Source organism: Chelonia mydas, chromosome 5, assembly GCF_015237465.2.
Source record: "Chelonia mydas isolate rCheMyd1 chromosome 5, rCheMyd1.pri.v2, whole genome shotgun sequence".
Lineage (NCBI taxonomy): Eukaryota > Metazoa > Chordata > Testudines > Cheloniidae > Chelonia > Chelonia mydas.
The window spans coordinates 68,618,816-68,636,287 of record NC_051245.2 but is presented as its reverse complement, the minus strand read 5'-3'; the positions used below and the strand labels follow the sequence as shown (position 1 = coordinate 68,636,287).

At 36.7% G+C, this 17,472-nt stretch overlaps 1 protein-coding gene across 1 annotated transcript in view; it reads left to right on the top strand.

The window, feature by feature from the left end:
* TMEM232 (transmembrane protein 232) overlaps window positions 1–17,472 on the top strand; it is a 136,802-nt gene that overhangs the window by 19,435 nt on the left and 99,895 nt on the right. Inside the window, exons 2-5 of the mRNA XM_027817834.3 lie at window positions 2,865–3,018; window positions 8,960–9,071; window positions 10,911–11,016; window positions 14,788–14,945. Coding sequence (XP_027673635.2) covers window positions 2,885–3,018; window positions 8,960–9,071; window positions 10,911–11,016; window positions 14,788–14,945 — 510 coding nt within the window. The 5' untranslated portion in view covers window positions 2,865–2,884. The remainder of the gene's footprint in view (window positions 1–2,864; window positions 3,019–8,959; window positions 9,072–10,910; window positions 11,017–14,787; window positions 14,946–17,472) is intronic.

Genomic DNA, 17,472 nt, shown 5'->3' with positions numbered 1-17,472 from the left:
GTTCTTTAAGAATATTTCATGAAGTAAAGACTGTTAAATCCTTGGAGGAAAAAAAAAGAATGAAAAGTGGAGGCTGTGCAGTTGTAAAATGTGTCTCTAAACTTAAAAATCTCAGTCATTGTCAAAAAGACAGTTCATACCAAAAGTTCTATGTTAATAATTGGTATTTAGTTACTTTTTAAAAAAGCTCTAGCTTTAAAATAACAGTTTGAAACTTAATCCAAAGTGGCTTTTTTTGTATTGAAAAAGAATAACCTTTAAGGGAGAAATTTGCATTCCAGCTGAAGATTCTGTATGAAGTTTCTGCTCAATGCCATAAAAATAAGGCAGTTTATCAAGAGTTTATCAGTCTCAGTTTTTAACAGTCTCAGTTAAATTAAGTTAATTTTAACAGTCTCAGTTAAATTCTTCTGCATAAGTGAGTAGATAAATGACAATTTTTTTTCATTTATAATTTTCTTTTGGCTCACAGCTCTTTATATGGCAAAACATTCTAAATTTTGTGTGTATGTTATAAACATTTTCTGTACTTTAGGATTTTGTATATTGAATATTTTATATTGATTAAGTTCTGCTATTAAACCCTTTTGTTGTTTTAACAAATGCAAAAAAAAAAGAAAGAAAGAAAAAAGAAAAAAAGAAACCCAAACCAACATTTAGCTAGCAGTCTTCAACTCAGCAGTCTTTAGTTAAAAATCATGATTTCTTTCTTTCTTTCTTTCTTTCTTTCTTTCTTTCTTTCTTTCTTTCTTTCTTTCTTTCTTTCTTTCTTTCTTTCCTGGTACTTATAAACAGGAGGAGCTGGTAGTTGGAGGTAAGTACACCTTAAATGGAAATTCAGTAACTGGCCAACCAAACTAAAAACCAAATAGAAAAGGAGTACTTGTGGCACCTTAGGGACTAACCAATTTATTTGAGCATAAGCTTTCGTGAGCTACAGCTCACTTCACGAAAGCTTATGCTCAAATAAATTGGTTAGTCTCTAAGGTGCCACAAGTCCTCCTTTTCTTTTTGCGAATACAGACTAACACGGCTGCTACTCTGAAACCTAAAAACCAAATGCTACCTATTTAAATAACCCTGCACTTACAGGAAAGTTTCAGCAGCAACTCAAGCAGTGGAACTTACACTATACTGCTTCCTCTCCAAAGAGAGAAAGATCTGTGTTTACAGTTCTGGCTGTGAATAAGGATTTCTACATGTATGTTTCTGCCAAATATGAACAGGGCATAGCCCATTCTCTATCAGTATATAACTTAACCACAACAGAGATGGGCCAGAAGAGGGCTGTATTTCTCCTTGTTTTCCTCCAAAATTTCACTGTGCTCAATCTTCACAAGATTTTCAGGTTTCTGTTTTTAGCTGCTGTCTTAATTCCCACCTCGACTCAGCACTTATGAATCATTTTCTGGCTTGTCCTTCTCCACAGACTCACTCCCAACTCTGAGCTGTAAACTACTACCAGCCATGGTAGCTTGCTCTGGGCTACAGAATGTATCCCTTCTGCTTCTGAGTACAATAACTCATTAGCTGCCTGCTCTTCCTGATTGTGTTAAGGTGTCTTGCCTGAATTTGGCCTAAGTTATTTGTGGCTATATGCTATATAGTCCTCTTTAAAATGAACAAAATAAAGTACATTGAGACAAAAAAACTGTATTAGAATATTGTTAATTGTCGGACTTAATCTGATAAAGCCATACAAAAAAATCAGTGTTACATCTATGGATAGGTTACATGTGGTTCTCCATCATGGGGACTATCTGTATCTTGCTGGCTAGTGGGTACTATTTTATACCATGGGCATGATTTGGTAAAAAGTGTGCTTCCAAAGGCTTGAATTTTATTGAAGTCACACATTTTTGCTCAATCAGGCCCCAAATGACCTGAAAACTTCAGATATAACAGACATAGGGCTGAAAACATTTTTATGTCAGAGTTTCATACTTGAATTTTCTGTCTTCCATTGATTCAGTATAGATCCATGGATTTAATAGTTTAGTAGGATTAACAAGTGACACTGTTATATTATCTTTATCAGTTTCTATTATAAGTGAACCCTCACATTATTACAACTGTAATGCAATAGGTATTTGTGTTCTGTGCATATGAACAGATCTCTATGGCCACAATTTCAAAAACAGCCTCTAAGCTTGCATCTTCGTTTGTCTGGGTAGAATAATTTGCAGCCACAAAGTATAGAATTTGTGTATGCAAATGACATTTGCCAGATTTGCATGCACACATGTTGTCTCTTGAGCTTCAAATGATTGTGTGTACAAAATTTTGGGTACAACTTTAGAGACCAGAACAAGACTTATTTGCAAATTCAGTCTTTAAAGTCATATTAATCACATATTAATCACATATTAATTTGTTCATACAAATGTGCAGTAAGTAGATAGATGATACTATCTAGGTACCTCCAGGGTCTATTTTCATCCCCCCCTGCCATTTATAGCATCATACTTTGCACTAACTGTGTGTAGCACTTTCCATCCAAGAGTCTCAAATAATTAATGGGTATAGCTAACAGTTCCCTTCTTTGAACGCCTCCCTGTCCATCTGTGAAGTAGGCAAATGGTGTTAATCTCATTTTACAGATGAGGAAGCTATTGGACAGAGAGTTGAAACAACTTGCCCAAAGTCATATATGACTATCTTGTTATGGTTTCTCTTAGAAAGTGTAACTGTCATCTTTGGTGAGCATGCTCATGTTCCTATGAGAAGGAACAGCAATATTGCAGAAGATATGTGTCTTCACATATAGATTGTGAATAGCTGTTTCTCTCGCTAGTGGGGATGCAATCAAATATCCCAGTTTAGTGGATTGTAACGTATTCTGTATTTGTTTTGTGTGATTTTAGATTGATTATAGTATGAGAAGATGCCAGTTATTAAAGTGCCAGTGACACACAGATTTGGAATATTATCCAACAGACAACATAAAGAACTTCAAAAGGAACTTTTGAGAAAATATTTGCCAAGTCATTCATATGAAATCCACAGAAACAAGCCTACGTAAGTGCAATTTAAATATAAACCGTAAGATCACTTTATTATTTCCAGTAGAACAGTATGTGGTCAAAGTTTCTTTAAGTTTCAGTTTCTATGTATCATTAACTTCTTGTATAGAGTTCTTGAGTTGACTAACACCTTATTATCTGTATAGCCATTCAACTCTGGATGGGCATAAGACTTGAACAAAAATTGTTCACTCCCAGTAGAAGCAACAAAATAATGACATCCGTCAGGTACACCTTAGAGGCATTTCATGGAAAGCTTGCTCCCAGTCATCCCTTCTTCCTAATCCAAATGCTTGGGGAATTTGAATGGTTGATTGCAAAACCTAGAACTGGCCTATTACAGATAATATTGGTCCTGCCCTTTTCACATCAGTTAGGCATCTAGCTGGTATCTAACTCAGTCAACATGTTTTACATAGATGTAGTTTGACTGCTATCTTGGGGAGGGCAAAGCACGCCACACACATGCATGCACACATGTGCATACTGAAGCCAGTTCCCTTGGCTCACTGGTTCTCTTTTCCCGCCTGGAGTGGTACTTGGGCTGCTGGTGCTTGGGAGGGGGATGGGCTGGCTTTACGGGGTAGCCCCAGCTGCTGCTGGCAGCCACTCCAGCACTGGCTGCTGCAGTGATGTCACTACTTTGGTGTTGTTGTCACCTGCTGGGGCTGCTGCTACAGCTGAGGGGACACCACATTCCAGGCTCCTGCTTCCCCCCACCCATTCCTGTATCCCCTTCTCTTCCCCATCCTCTCTCTCCACTGTGCTCTGCCCCATCCCACTCTCTCTTCTCCCCAACTCTTCCCCCAGCCCCTCCGTGCCCTGCCCGTCTCCCATGGGCACTAACCACTGTACAGGAAAGGGGTGGGCACTAGGATCAAGGAGACATCATCCAGCAGCCAAAGCAGCGACCTGCAGTGCATGGAAGAAGTTACTCTGTCTGGCTCACAGCGAGCCGAAATGTGCGGTGGAGGGCACGCGGGAGGAGACACAGTGTGGGAAGGACAGAGACCCCCCTACTGGGGAAGGCTGAGCAAAGCAAGCCCTGCAGGGCAGCTCGGCACTTGCAGAAATGATGGTGGGGGGAAGTGGCATGTGACATCTTCCCATGCCTCGCCACTGGTGGGGCAATGCCCCCTGCACTCCCCAAACTATGCCTATGATGTTTTATTATTCATTTGAAGACACCAGGTCTGATTAACATATGTGTTTGTAATGCAAATGGCTTGTTTCTACATGAAGCATTTTCAGTAGACTGAAGTCTAAGGCCAAGATCCCCAACCATTGTGACTTACTTTAGCGGTATGGGAAAATTGGTCACATGGATGTAGTTTGATAAATTCTAAATGATTTGAGATCTTTAGCTGATATCAATTAGCATAGCTCCCTTGAAAAACATCCAAGATCTTACAAAACTCCGAAGATCCTGAAATCAAACATTCATAAATTCTAAGGCCAGAATCATTGTGATTATTTAGTCTGATCTCCTGTATAACATAGGGCATAGAACTTCCCCAAAACCATTTAGTTTGAACTCAAACATATCTTTTAAAAAACATCCAGTCTCGATTTGAAAATTGCCAGTGATGGAGAAACCACAATGATACTTGGTAAACTGTTCCAGTAATTGATTATCCTCGTTGTTATAAACATATGCTTTATTTCCAGTCTGAATTTGTCTAACTTCAACTTCCAGCCATTGGATTCTGTTATTCCAGGGGTTCTCAAACTGGGGGTCAGGACCCCTCAGGGGGTCGTGAGGTTATTACATGGGTGGGGGGAGTGCGAGCTGTCAACCTCCATCCCAAACCCCGCTTTGCCTCCAGCATTTATAATGGTATTAAATATATAAAAAAGTGTTTTTAATTTATAAAGGGGGGTCACACTCAGAGACTTGCTATGTGAAAGGGGTCACCAGTAAAAAAGTTTGAGAGCCACTGTGTTATACATACATCTGCTAGTCTGAAGATTCCATTAGCATATATTTGTTCCCCAGAAGGTACTTCTATACTGTGATTGTCACCCCTTTTCTTTGTTAGACTCAAGGAACTCAATTTATTTAGTTTATTGCTATAAGGGATGTGTTTTAATTCTTTAAGCAGTCTCATGGCTCTTCTCTGAACCCTCCCCAATTTATTAACACCTTGAATTGTGGACACCATAACTGGACCCAGTATTCATGATAGTCTCTGGCTTACTGAGACAGTTTTGGGGTTTTTTCTGCTGGATAAGGCCACAGCACAACAACCTTAAACTTGAAAAAATACCTAAGCTGATCACACAGAACCAAATTACTCTTCTCCATTTTGATTTGGACTCTCTTACAGTTTCTCTTTGTTCTAGTGAAATTTTCAGAAATTTAGGATCTCAGATGAGATATGTAAATCCAGTTTACAATCAAAAAGGAAACCACTTAAAGAAGGCATAAATCCTAAATCTGAGATTTACAATATAATAGAAAGTTGAGCCATTAGATATATCCACGTGTTGCCTAAGAAAAACCTACTTGAAAACCTTTTATATCTGTCAGGTCCATTGATCTGCAACTTGTGCTTTCTGTGAATATGTGTACAATTTTTGTAATGCAGTGGGTGAATGATAGTGATCAAAAGCAAGTTTGCGCTAAAAAAAAATTGATATTCGTGTTATATGTTTTTACTTTTTTCAAGAAGCAGTTTGTAACTACAGGAAGGATCTCCATGGCGATACTCTATCAAGAATAAACAAATCGGTAGTTTATCAGCTTGGGAACGTATTGACCAGACCTCAGGCTACTGCCTGTAGTTCACTTACTGTTAGTAGGACAACTGGTTCTGGCAGTTAACTCAGAAATAAAATAATACAACATGACTGCAGAAAAATGCTATGCCTGTGGTGATATTTATTTAACTCTTCAGCTGGATCTGTGTGCAAAGTATTTTGTGTAGAAGATGGACCTGTGTTCCATTCATGTTGCAGGTACTTGCTTGACCTTAGAAAAAGAGAGGAAAGGAATTTGAGAGAGAGCCAAATAATGCCTATTTGACTCACTTGAACTGTTCAGTTGACTTCAGTGGGACTTCACAAGTGAGTGATGTGGGTCAGGATTTGGCCCAAGATAATGAGGAAAGTGAAGTGCAAGAAAAAGGAGAGAGTAACAGACTCAGAGAAAGATGAATAGCGGAGAGCAATAGATACATTAGATTGAAGAACCAGCTAGAAAAAAGGAAGCAGGGAACAAAATACAGAGAAAGAAAGATGGGGAGAGAGAATACTGGTTGTCCTAACTTTGGTAACTGTATAATTTTTCCTTTAAGAATTATGTGGACAAATGATATGTAGATATTTGGTAAACCACAGGAGTAACAGGAAATAAATCTTTTTTTTAATCACCAATGTTTCTCAATTTAAGCTCTGGCTATTTATGTAGTGCTCTGGTAGCATTATATTCTCCTAGTTGGTCCTTACACTGATTAAAGAACAGAAGTGGTTAGTAATGTTTTGGAGCTGAAGTTTTTGCTGCCAAGCTGCTTACTGTTTTTTCTTTCTTTCTTGTCTGTAATGCTTTGTCACTAGACCCTAATACCTATATTTATAAAGACTTCCTTTTTGCACCAGTCAGCTGTTGGTTAAAAATAGCTACGTTACTTTGCCATTAAATATTCATTAAGATGAGCTGTTACAGACTGTAAGAAGCATCCAATTAAGCAGTTCAACTTCTACACATAAGGCTACAAATGAGCAGTCTTCTATCTTTTCAATAATGCAACACAGAGTGCAGTTATGATGTGTAAAATAATTGATAAGGCATAAGTCATTTGTAAAATCTATACTAGAAATAGAAAAGTAGATCAGAGAGAATGATTTTGCCTTGGGACCTTCCTCTGACATTGGGTAAAATGTAACATATATATCATTTTTCCACTGCCTGAGGAAAGCTGAAATGCTATGTCTAATCTCACAGTACTTTCTATTTCTGATGTGTATTCTGTATCACAGAATCATAGAAATCAGAGATGGAAAAAACATGTTAGTTTTTATTCATCCCCCAACCCATGTAGGATTGTAACAATGGGCTTGATCCAATGGAAAGATTTCATGGGCTTTAGGTCAGCCCTATATGTTTTTTTGTAGCCAATATGCTGACTCGGGCTCAGATTTGTTTCTAAATTGTAAATCAGCTTGGATAACGCTGGAGAATCACCAGAAGTTTAAAAAAAAAGGATGGGCCCCGTTTTTCTGGTTTGGCCAAGTTGAACTCAGTTCAGGACAAGAAATGGGGTTTTGTGCCATCACTGTGCACCCCGTATCCTGGGGATGCCCAGTCTGGGCCTTCACCTAAATTACTATAATCTGAAGGCATGTCATACGCTTCTTTCTAGTTACACATTCATATTGAAATTACCATCTTATATATGTCTGCCATCTACTGGTTAATTATTGCCTGCCTTAACTTAATTATAGATGCAGTGTTGTTGCAGCCATGAAGAACTCTGTGTAAGCATGAAAGCTTGTCTCTCTTGCCAGCAGAAATTAATCCAATAAAAGATATCACCTCGTCTCTTTAACTTGTTGACGATCATTTTAATTCTCCATTTTGCTTAATTGTGGATGCCAATTCACTGTTTCTAAGCATACCTACTGCTGACTGCCAAGGCCCTGAGTACTCTGCCCAAGCTCAACCTAAATTCTGTGGCACACTGGAAATTGTACAGCAGTTTCATTTAAATTAAAAATTGAGGCTCTAATTGAATGAAATAAATAAAAAATAATAATACTGCACTGGTACCAGTATTCCTTGTGTTATTTCATAGGAGAGTAAATTGCAATCTCTTTTGCTGTTCCTACATTTAAAATATTTATTGTCATGCAGAATTGTGTATTGATGATATAAAGCTGCATTGTAGAAGTTGTCAGGGGAGGAAGCCAGGGGTTGTGGCAGCAAGGCAGAGGACATCTGTGGTTTTTGAAACATCACAAGGCATAGGAGGCAGTGAGATTGTGGAAGGTGTCTGTTAGTGGATGCTTGGTAAACTGAACAGCAGTGAAGTAGTTTATAATGCTGTAATTTATATTGTCCTTGGTAGGTTGCAAAGTCAAAACCCTAGCAAAATGAAAGGGAAAGTTCACATCTCTTTCAGAGCTATTGTTTTGGACTGTTTTCAGTCTTGAAAAGACAACACTTTGCACTACATTGCTGGTGTAACATGACCATAAAACCAGTTTAACCAACCCACAAGGAATCACCCCAGTATATAAGGATATGTCTACACTGCAGCTGGGAAGTATAATTCCCAACCACTAGCTCTGCTTAAGCTAGCTCACCAAAAATAAGAGTGTGGCCGTGGTGGCACTGGCAATAGTTTGGGCTAGCTACCTAAGCACAATCCTGTCCAAGATCTTAGGTATGTACTCAGGTGGCTAGCCCAAGCTGCCATCCATGCCGTCATGACCACATTGTTATTTTTAGTGCACTAGCTCCAGTACAGTTAGTCTATGTATGTCTACCCGAGCTGGGAATTACACCTCCCAACTGCAGGTGTAGAGGCTTATATGCCACTGACCTCCCTGCTGCCAGCGTAGTAGGGAAAAAAGGGTGAATGCAATCCTAGCCATATTGAAGTCAATGGCAAAACTCCCATTATAGGGCCAGTGTGACTACTGAAGTGAGTGCATGGCTGGGACAACCCTGAACGATGATAATCTTTGGCTGAACTTTAAGCACCCCCTGTTTCTGTTAAAATATAGCATAAATTAGAGCAGCCTTCAGGTAAAACAGTTTGTAAAGATTGATACTGTACAGTAACTTTTTTATTAGAAAAACAACATACCATGCCTTTACTTTTTAAAATCTGCTTTAAAGTAATTCTTTCTTTGGACACTTTTATAGCACTTTGAACCTTATTATTTAGAAAATGAAACATATAACTGCAACAATTTTTTGGATATTTCTTTAGAAACCCCTTGGAAATCACAGAAAAATTCATTCAAAAGTTCAATGATGCAACAAATCCACAGGATAAAGAAGACTTACTAGAACTAGCTAAGAAAATGCTTGCCAGATGCAAGGTTTGTGTACACAATAAGGAACCATTTATATAATTATTATTATGGCATTTGTATGCTCCATTTTCTTTATTAAAAAAAACAAAGCTAAAACTTTTGTTGGGAGAAAGGACTGTGGAGGATGAGAGGAACAATTAGAAAATATAAGTGAAATGTAATATTTAATATCTATGCTCTCAATGTGTATTGTAACATATATTAAGTTAGCCAATATAAGGGCTTGAATATAGTACCTCTGTTGATCATCTGGTCCTAGGTCTCTTGACATTGCTTAATATTTGAAAAAAATATATATCGGGAGAATATTATACAGATTTTTCACTGGTTTATAGCAGAATGGACCTATTTTAAGTTTCTTCAAGAGAACTTTATCAATATGCAGTGATTAGCTATTTAGCTGGAATGCTGTTCTGACATGTTTTCATGTTTCATTTTATTTTGTCCATTAAAATGTTTGCAACTGTTTTGGAAAGTGAAAACAGTAAACACGACACTTTGAGACCACTAAATGATTCCTTGTGGGTTTACTAAGCCAAAAATAGATCATGTGTAGAAACAGTGGTCATTCAAATTTTATATATAAAAAAGCGACATAATTGGCATTTAATAGGCCTTAAAGAGGAGGCTGTGGTGCTAATATAATTTCTGCTACCTTCCAAATTAAAAATTTATACATTATGAAGCACACTTTGGCCCTATTTACAAATCATGGACTTTCAGTATGAATATTATCTTTTTTTTTAAATGGACCTTCTAGTTGGCAGGAAAGGTGCATTGACTAGCAGTGTTCCAAACCTCTTCCTCCCCCACACCTCTTCTATAACTGGCACCCTCACAGAGGCATGTTAGTGAGATTTGGCTGATTTTGTGCTAGAGTGCAGATTTCATTTTGATCAGATTAATTCTGGATTTGTTTCAATTCCAGAAGAATACTTACCCTGACAGTGATAAAGATGCACCCTCCCTTTAGCACTAGTGAACAGGAAGGTAGAGCTGGAAAACTGCCTCAGCTTAGTGCACTTACTAATTGTGTTAATTCTGTCACCTCTAGTGTCCAAAAGCTGTTGCCTTCCCATCCTTCACTGTTGTGCCAATGCTAAATTTGGGTTAGATGAGAAAGGCTAATTTTAATGGCAAAAACAATGGAATTATTTTGTACAGAAAGCCAATGAATACTACCAGTTGCAAGAACGTAGAAGGGAATCTAAGGGAAAGAATGTTCAAATAAAACGTTTTTCTATAATTTATCCCAAGAGCTAAATGCATGCAAAATGTTATGAAAATCAGATGTAATATATTGTAAGTTTTCCTTGTTTAACCAAAAGAGGTGAGCAAAAATGTCCCAACGTATTGGCTATGAAATCCTCCATAGACATCTGTCAAAAAGATTGTTTTGATCTAGAAAGAGTGGAATTTGCAAAAAGCTAAAGTTTCAGAGAGATATATTGTCAGGATAGCATACTGTTGATTCCCTATCAATTTCAGCCCTACAGAGATAATAATAGTAGTGTCCTTATACTAAGTTGCTAGATCACTACTGTGATTCAGAGATGGTAATTAATTGTTTTTAATGCAAGGTACTTAAGATGGGTAATAATATTGTAATTATAGTTCAGTATTCCTATTCTTAATTAAGTGTTAACCCCAGGTATTAAGCATTGCGGCCTCATTAGTTCTTGCTATTGTGTTTTGTATCAGCAAATTCTTACCAATGATGCCTTTAAAATAAGCATTTTTATTTCAAATAAATTGGCTTGAGGGAAAAGTTTTATTTTAAGCTAAATATAAGAAAAAAACCTTTGGCTTTTTTCTTTCCCCTCTCACCCTTTTCCTTCCAAACAGAGAAGATCAGGCCTTGGCACATTAGGTTCTGGGAAGCATGTGGATCTTCCAGTAGCATGGGCAGAAGCAATTATATTGGCTCAGTGCAAAGGTGAAATCCAGGAAGGTACAGTATTCTTCAACTATATTTCTGTTAATTACCTTAAGACTTTTCTAACCAAGCAGTGAAAGCAAATTTAGCTTATTCCCAACTATGAAAACCTGGAAGAAAGCCAAGACAAATATGGATTTTATTTTCCACTTGCAGAAAGAAACTTTACAAATATATACAGAAACTATCAGTGTAGTATTTACAGAGCGTTACAGAGACCTCTGTTTTTATGCTTGATTTCTTAAATTGCAAAATCATTACCATTTAAGCACCTCTACATGACATTACCTTGTAACCTGTCTCTGAAATCAGTAACTAATTAAGTGTAATTTAAAATGACATTTAATGATCCCAAAGTAAAGTGCTTTAAATAACCTCTTGTTTTTACCTTTCCTAATTTTGCCCATTAATAAAATTGCAGAATATTGAGTTAGTTCTGAAGACTTTTTAAATGAAAATGTTAACGGTTGTTTCAGTCTAAAATGTTCTTAATTGTGGTAGCTCTTCCTTAGTAAAGTCAGGTAAAGAGAGACTCCTATACAGACTCTTGCATGGACACGAAAGTATTTTCACCTTTTTTACTGACAGATAGCATTTTAGCTAGAATAAGATTTATGAAAATAATGTCCTGGCAAGTAGGTTTAAATTCATAATTGTCACACATACCTTAGCTTTTCTGGCCAGGCTGGAGAGAAAATGCAGTAGAGTGGCTAAAGAGAGGATCATGCAATCCTGCATATTTGAAACAGAAATGATGAATGAGTGTATGTGCAACATCTATGTTCTACAGTCTGCACAGCTGATGTGTAGGACAAAGCAAAGTCATCCCATTCCTATTTTATAGATGCTATGGTACTCATGCTCTTTTTTAAATGTATGGGGTCATTCCAAAAGTAAAATGGGACCTAATTTAAATAAGTCTGCCAGTGGAGTGATATTGCCTGTCAAAATCCTGGGATGTGGTGGGGGAATGTGTGCAAACATTCTCTACATTTACGGCAATATCGGATCATGATCAGAAGGTCTTTAGTTGTAGGTGTTGGATTTTTCAGTGTACTTTGAGCTAATGATTGTATTCATGTGAAAAAGGAAATCTACAAAGGAAAAGGAAACAATTCAATAGTGTGACTGTGAAAGCAATATCAAGACTACTATATAATCTTGTGTTGCTTTTATTAAGATGCGTATTCTTGGGGGGGGTTGTGGATATTGTGCTATCAATAAAATGGGGAACAAATCACAATAGATGGGTGTGCAGAGAGTACTATGCTCATCATCTTGTTATTCCTGGTTTTTCTTTTCTTGTTTAGTGATTTTGGGCTGACCTAAACATTATTTCCCTCATAATTTGGAACGTTTGAGTAAGCTGCTGAAGCCTAAGGCACTTGATTGAAAAGTGCCTATTTCTCTTCATACTCTTTTTACCTCTAAAAATCATGTGTATTTGAATTTTGTAATGATGACTAGACTGTCTTAAGAAGATAATATTCACAAAGTTATGGAGTTGCTTACATTCAGTAATCAAATAAATAGTGAGCCATACTCACCATGATGTAACCCAATTAAAGTCAATCCAGGCAAGCCAAGGATGAATTTGTCTCTATATGCTTTGCCAAAGAGTCTCTCTTCCAGAAATGAGAAGTTTGAGAAGGTAGTATACAAAATACTATCAGTGACTTTGAAAAAAAAAAATGTTGAGAGCTATAAAATTTATGGGGGGAGAAACAAAGAACTGAGCTGTCACTTGTTCAAAGATCACGTTCTTAAAAATGACTGATAATTTGGAATACAAGCTGAATGTAAGAATTATCAGAATTTTAGGGGTTCTAGTACTGTGCATTCTATTGTAATGCTGGGAGACTTACAAGATTTTTTTTGGTGGATGGTTTGATAAGGTTGTGAAACAGATTTTTGTAATTGCTCTGAAAGGCCTATCTTTCAAAGAGCTATTACAGTTGGGAAGGAATGCTGTGTTGATAATATGTGTATACCTTTTTCTTCTGGAGGGCCAAGAATCCCTCTTTTAGTTCAGATGACTTAGGAGCAATCTACCAATATCAACCTGCCAACAACGAACTGTTGATTATTTAAAAAGTAATAATAATTGAGTAGCTGCACCACTTAATGATAAATCCATATTCTGGTCAGTTGATAAACAATGTGTCTGAATACTATTGTTTGTCTGTTTAGGCCACAATCATGCAACAGGATTCACAAGTATTGACCCTTATGCTCTCATGGAGTGCCTTGAGGCAGGGACCTCTGTTTTGTGCCGGCATGAGCATGCTCTTGTCATTCAATAAATAATAAAAGAACATTGTTTTTACTGGTTGCATGGAGAAAAGGCTTTCGCATAATTAATAAATACAATATTTATCTTTTTCCATACTATTATTTTGGAGAGGAAAAGGACGTTTAAGAATTTTGCAGAGCAGCTCAGGAACTAGGATGGAGCTAGGACATATACACATGATTGTAAGCTCATTGGAACAAGGACTGTGATTTACTAAATGTTCATACAGTTCCTACCACAATATATTCCCAACCCCATTGAGACCTCTACATGCTACGGCACTATCAATACTCCTCCTCCTCCTCCTCCTCCTCCTCTATTTTTGGATAAGCGGAGGAGGCTGGGAAATTTGTTGGACAAAGACTGATCCTTTAATCATATAACGTATGGATGATCAAGATGGGGAAGAGGAAGTGTTGAATTTGGAAGATTTGGGACTGTGGTTTCACTCCTGCCTGCAGGATTTGTCGGGCGGGTAAGGGAGGTTCTTCTTCCTACAGACTTTGAAAGTTGGCAGACAAAGCAGGGGATTTGAAGTCAAGATTGAGGCACATTGGCAGGCATGTTTGAGGAAATTTGCATAGTGACTTCTTGGCTTAAACTTTACTTATGAGACCTATAAATCTGTCACTTTCATGAACATCAGATTCACACAAATCATTAACCAAAATTGAACAAAGCCATAATGTAATTTTTTAAAAATGTAATACTTGAAAAAGCAATTTAACTGCCTTTTCAACCATAAAAAGCAATTCTATCTTTTCCACTATAGTTTTGTAAGGTCATTTTCATTGATATCACAAAAAAGATCAATGCACACCTAGCAAAAAATGACAGAAAAGTTGACACTGTAGAAACTTTCTGAAACGTGACATATCTCAAGAAACAGCTTACATTATACTTCTCAGTAATTAGTTTAACATTGTAAATTCAGACAGTTTTGTACCATATATTTCAATACATACTTTAACAGAAAATTTCAGTATCTGCTGAATACATATTATCAGACAGCTGAGCTTTGTTTTCTCCTCAAAATAATAGTCACAGAAGGCAAACAAATTGAATATATTGTGAAAATAAGGCTTGTTTTATTTGTTCATAACTTGGCAAGTATTTTAATTTTGTGGAAGGTGTGTAATGAGTATAGTATATACAGTACGCAATCAGAAGGAACTAAGGGCTAGAGCCATAAAATGACTTAGGCGCCTAACTCCCTTTGGGGGTGGGGCTTAGGCCATACTCCTCTCCTTGGCATTTCCTATTGTCTAGTTTACCCTACTCAGCATGCTGGCTTCTGTGGATCCCATTGTTATGTGCCTAACTCTCCCCATGTATTGTATGGTGTACTTGGGTATTTAACTCGAGGCTATGGATACCACTGGTTGACCAGGCATCTAAAAGATAGGTGCTGCAATGCCTAAATCCCTTTGTGAATTGAGCCCTAAAGACTGAACTCTGTATTGAATTTTTTCTCCATTTTGTTTTCACTTTAGAAGCTTTGGACATCCTTTTAATTTCTTTGGACCATGCTCCCATGAATCCAGAGCATGTCCCTGTTTTATTTTTCATCGCTGAATCCATTTTGTATAGGATTTGTTGTGATGCGGCACAGAAATCTTATTTATACTCCAGTGAAATCAAGTTATCAAAGGTTTGTTGTATTTTTTAAAGTAGTTTTTAGTGTTTTTTTTTATATCTGTATATGTGGTATATATTCACCTACTTATTTTTTGTTGTATATTGACACTATTAAATATATGACATTACTCTGGATTTATACCACAATAAATGAGAGCAGAAGCTGATTGAATTTGTCACAAGACCTAAAACATTGTAGTGTTTTCTAATATTATGCGTAGTATGCTTGTGCTATAATTTGGTTTGATCTTAACTTTCTGTATCTCTGAATACCTGATTTCTGGGAAATCCAAAAAGAGAGATTAGGAAAATGCAGTTTAATTTTTCATAGAGTATGTAATGAGGGAGTATAAAATACAGATAAAAGAGTACTTTTTGTTCATAATGCATATTGTTAACTTGGATTTTCTCATAATATTAGTAATATTCTTGCAGAATATCTTGTTAAATTACGCAAATTCTTTATTCTCCCAACTGGATTATAATTAACGAGGTATAGCACGCTAGGTCACATAGTCTTAGTGCAGCAGCATGAGGGTTATGCATATGAGGTCTGGTCTACACTACAGAGTTAGGTTGACATAAGGCATAAGAGTTATGTCCATCTAACTCTCTAAGTGTCTACACTAAAATGTAGCTCTGACCAATGTAACTCGCCCACTGCACTGACTTAAGTACAAGAGAGGGGTAGTGCTTAGGTCGATGTAGTTAGGTTGACTCAGTGTTAGTGTGGACAATGTGTTGCTTACATTGACTGTTGCTGCCTTTCAGAAGCTGCCCCACAATGCCCCATACTGACAGTTAAATCGGTGCAAACGCTTTTGGTGAGGATGCGCACTGCCGACACAAGGAGCATAGCGTGGAAATGCAAAAGCAATTTAATTACTGTGGTGGCTGTACGTTGATGTAACTTAGGTCAACTTTATTTTGTAGTGTAGACTTGCCCTAAGAAAAAGGATGAAATTGAGGCACCCAAATGGGAATAATCCAAATGAGAGCAATCTCTTCTAAAAGCTGAGTAAATAGTGCAAACTTCTAGTATAATTTAAGACTTACCTGATACATCACTATTTAATCGTCTAGTTTTGAGTGTCAGTACTATACCTCTTTCCTCTTTACCTCTTAGAAACCACTTCCAAAAGTTACTGATGTGGTAACTCTTCATTCTACAACAAGATTTCAGTTAGTCACATCCCAGAAACATAAAATGTTATTCTCTCATAAAGACTGAAATCCTTATTGAAACTGTACAATATGGATGAAATTAAGGACTAAAACCAGGTGAAATTTTTTTGACTGCAGGTTTTTTTTTTGGCAGAAAATGCAAATTCGGGTTGACCAAAGCAATATGAATTTGTGTCAAATTCACTGAATGGTTTTGGTTTAAAAAAAAAAACCACCCTAAGGAAAAAGAAGTTTCATTTTTGATATTTTTGAAATGAAACATTTTGATTTTCCAATTCAAAATGACTTTTTGTATTGAAATTTCCTTCAATTTCATCAAGAAAATATTTAAAAGTGTTATAAAAGCTTGAAATCTAAATAACTTCTATTTGCCCAAAATTTTGAAAAATTTCATTTTGTGTCAACTTGAAACATTTCTTTTTAATTTGGATTTTTTGGAATTGCCAGCAAACAACAAAAAAAATCACTTATTCGCACAGCTCTGTTAGGAAATTGATGCCACAGCACACATGTGAAGTACTGTTCATTAAATACTGTTCTCTGTTAGCACTTCTTCTATGGCTCTGTTATGTGTCCCCACTGTTTCTGCAGATTAAACCTTTCTTTCTCTCTCACCTGACCAAAATAGCTACATGACAGGAAGGTATGTCTTACCACCTCTTTTCCCATACAATTCTTCTACCACAACAAGGAAGACTGTTCCTTTTTTGAAGGCAGTTTGAACAATTAGAAAATGCTCCTCCACTCTCAAAACCTGATATGCCATAGATTCAAACAAGCTGCAGGAGTCTGACAATAAACCCCCTCTTGCAATGACTTATGACTTCCGAAACTCTCCATATTTCTAGTTTAAACTAAATTGATAATTATTTTGGAAAGTTTAAGCAAAATTGATTCTGCCATCTTTTAGCTACATGAGTAGGAAAAGAGAGAGAAATTTTTTACAGTCATGTCAAGTTTTAATGTTCACCTATGTCTAAGCTGTCTGCCTGGGGGAATAAAGCATGGCAAATACAATAAAATATACAACATACAAGCATATTTGTTACATCACATACTTCAAATCAGATTTAACAGATTTTAATTAAAACTTAAAAAAAATCATTTTCCATTTTGATTGAGCATGGAAAATTTCAGACCCCACAGAATATTTTATTTGGAAAATGGACAGTTTCAACTGAAGCTGTTTTGCATCCTTAACAATTGCCAGTGCCTCATGTACTCTGTGACTGTTGGGACCTAAATTATGCAGGAAGCTTTGTGGAATTTTCTGCATCAGAACAATGCAGAATTTTGTGATAAATTTACTATGACATGACAAAATATTTCTAAAACTTCCAGTGGTTTGGGAATCC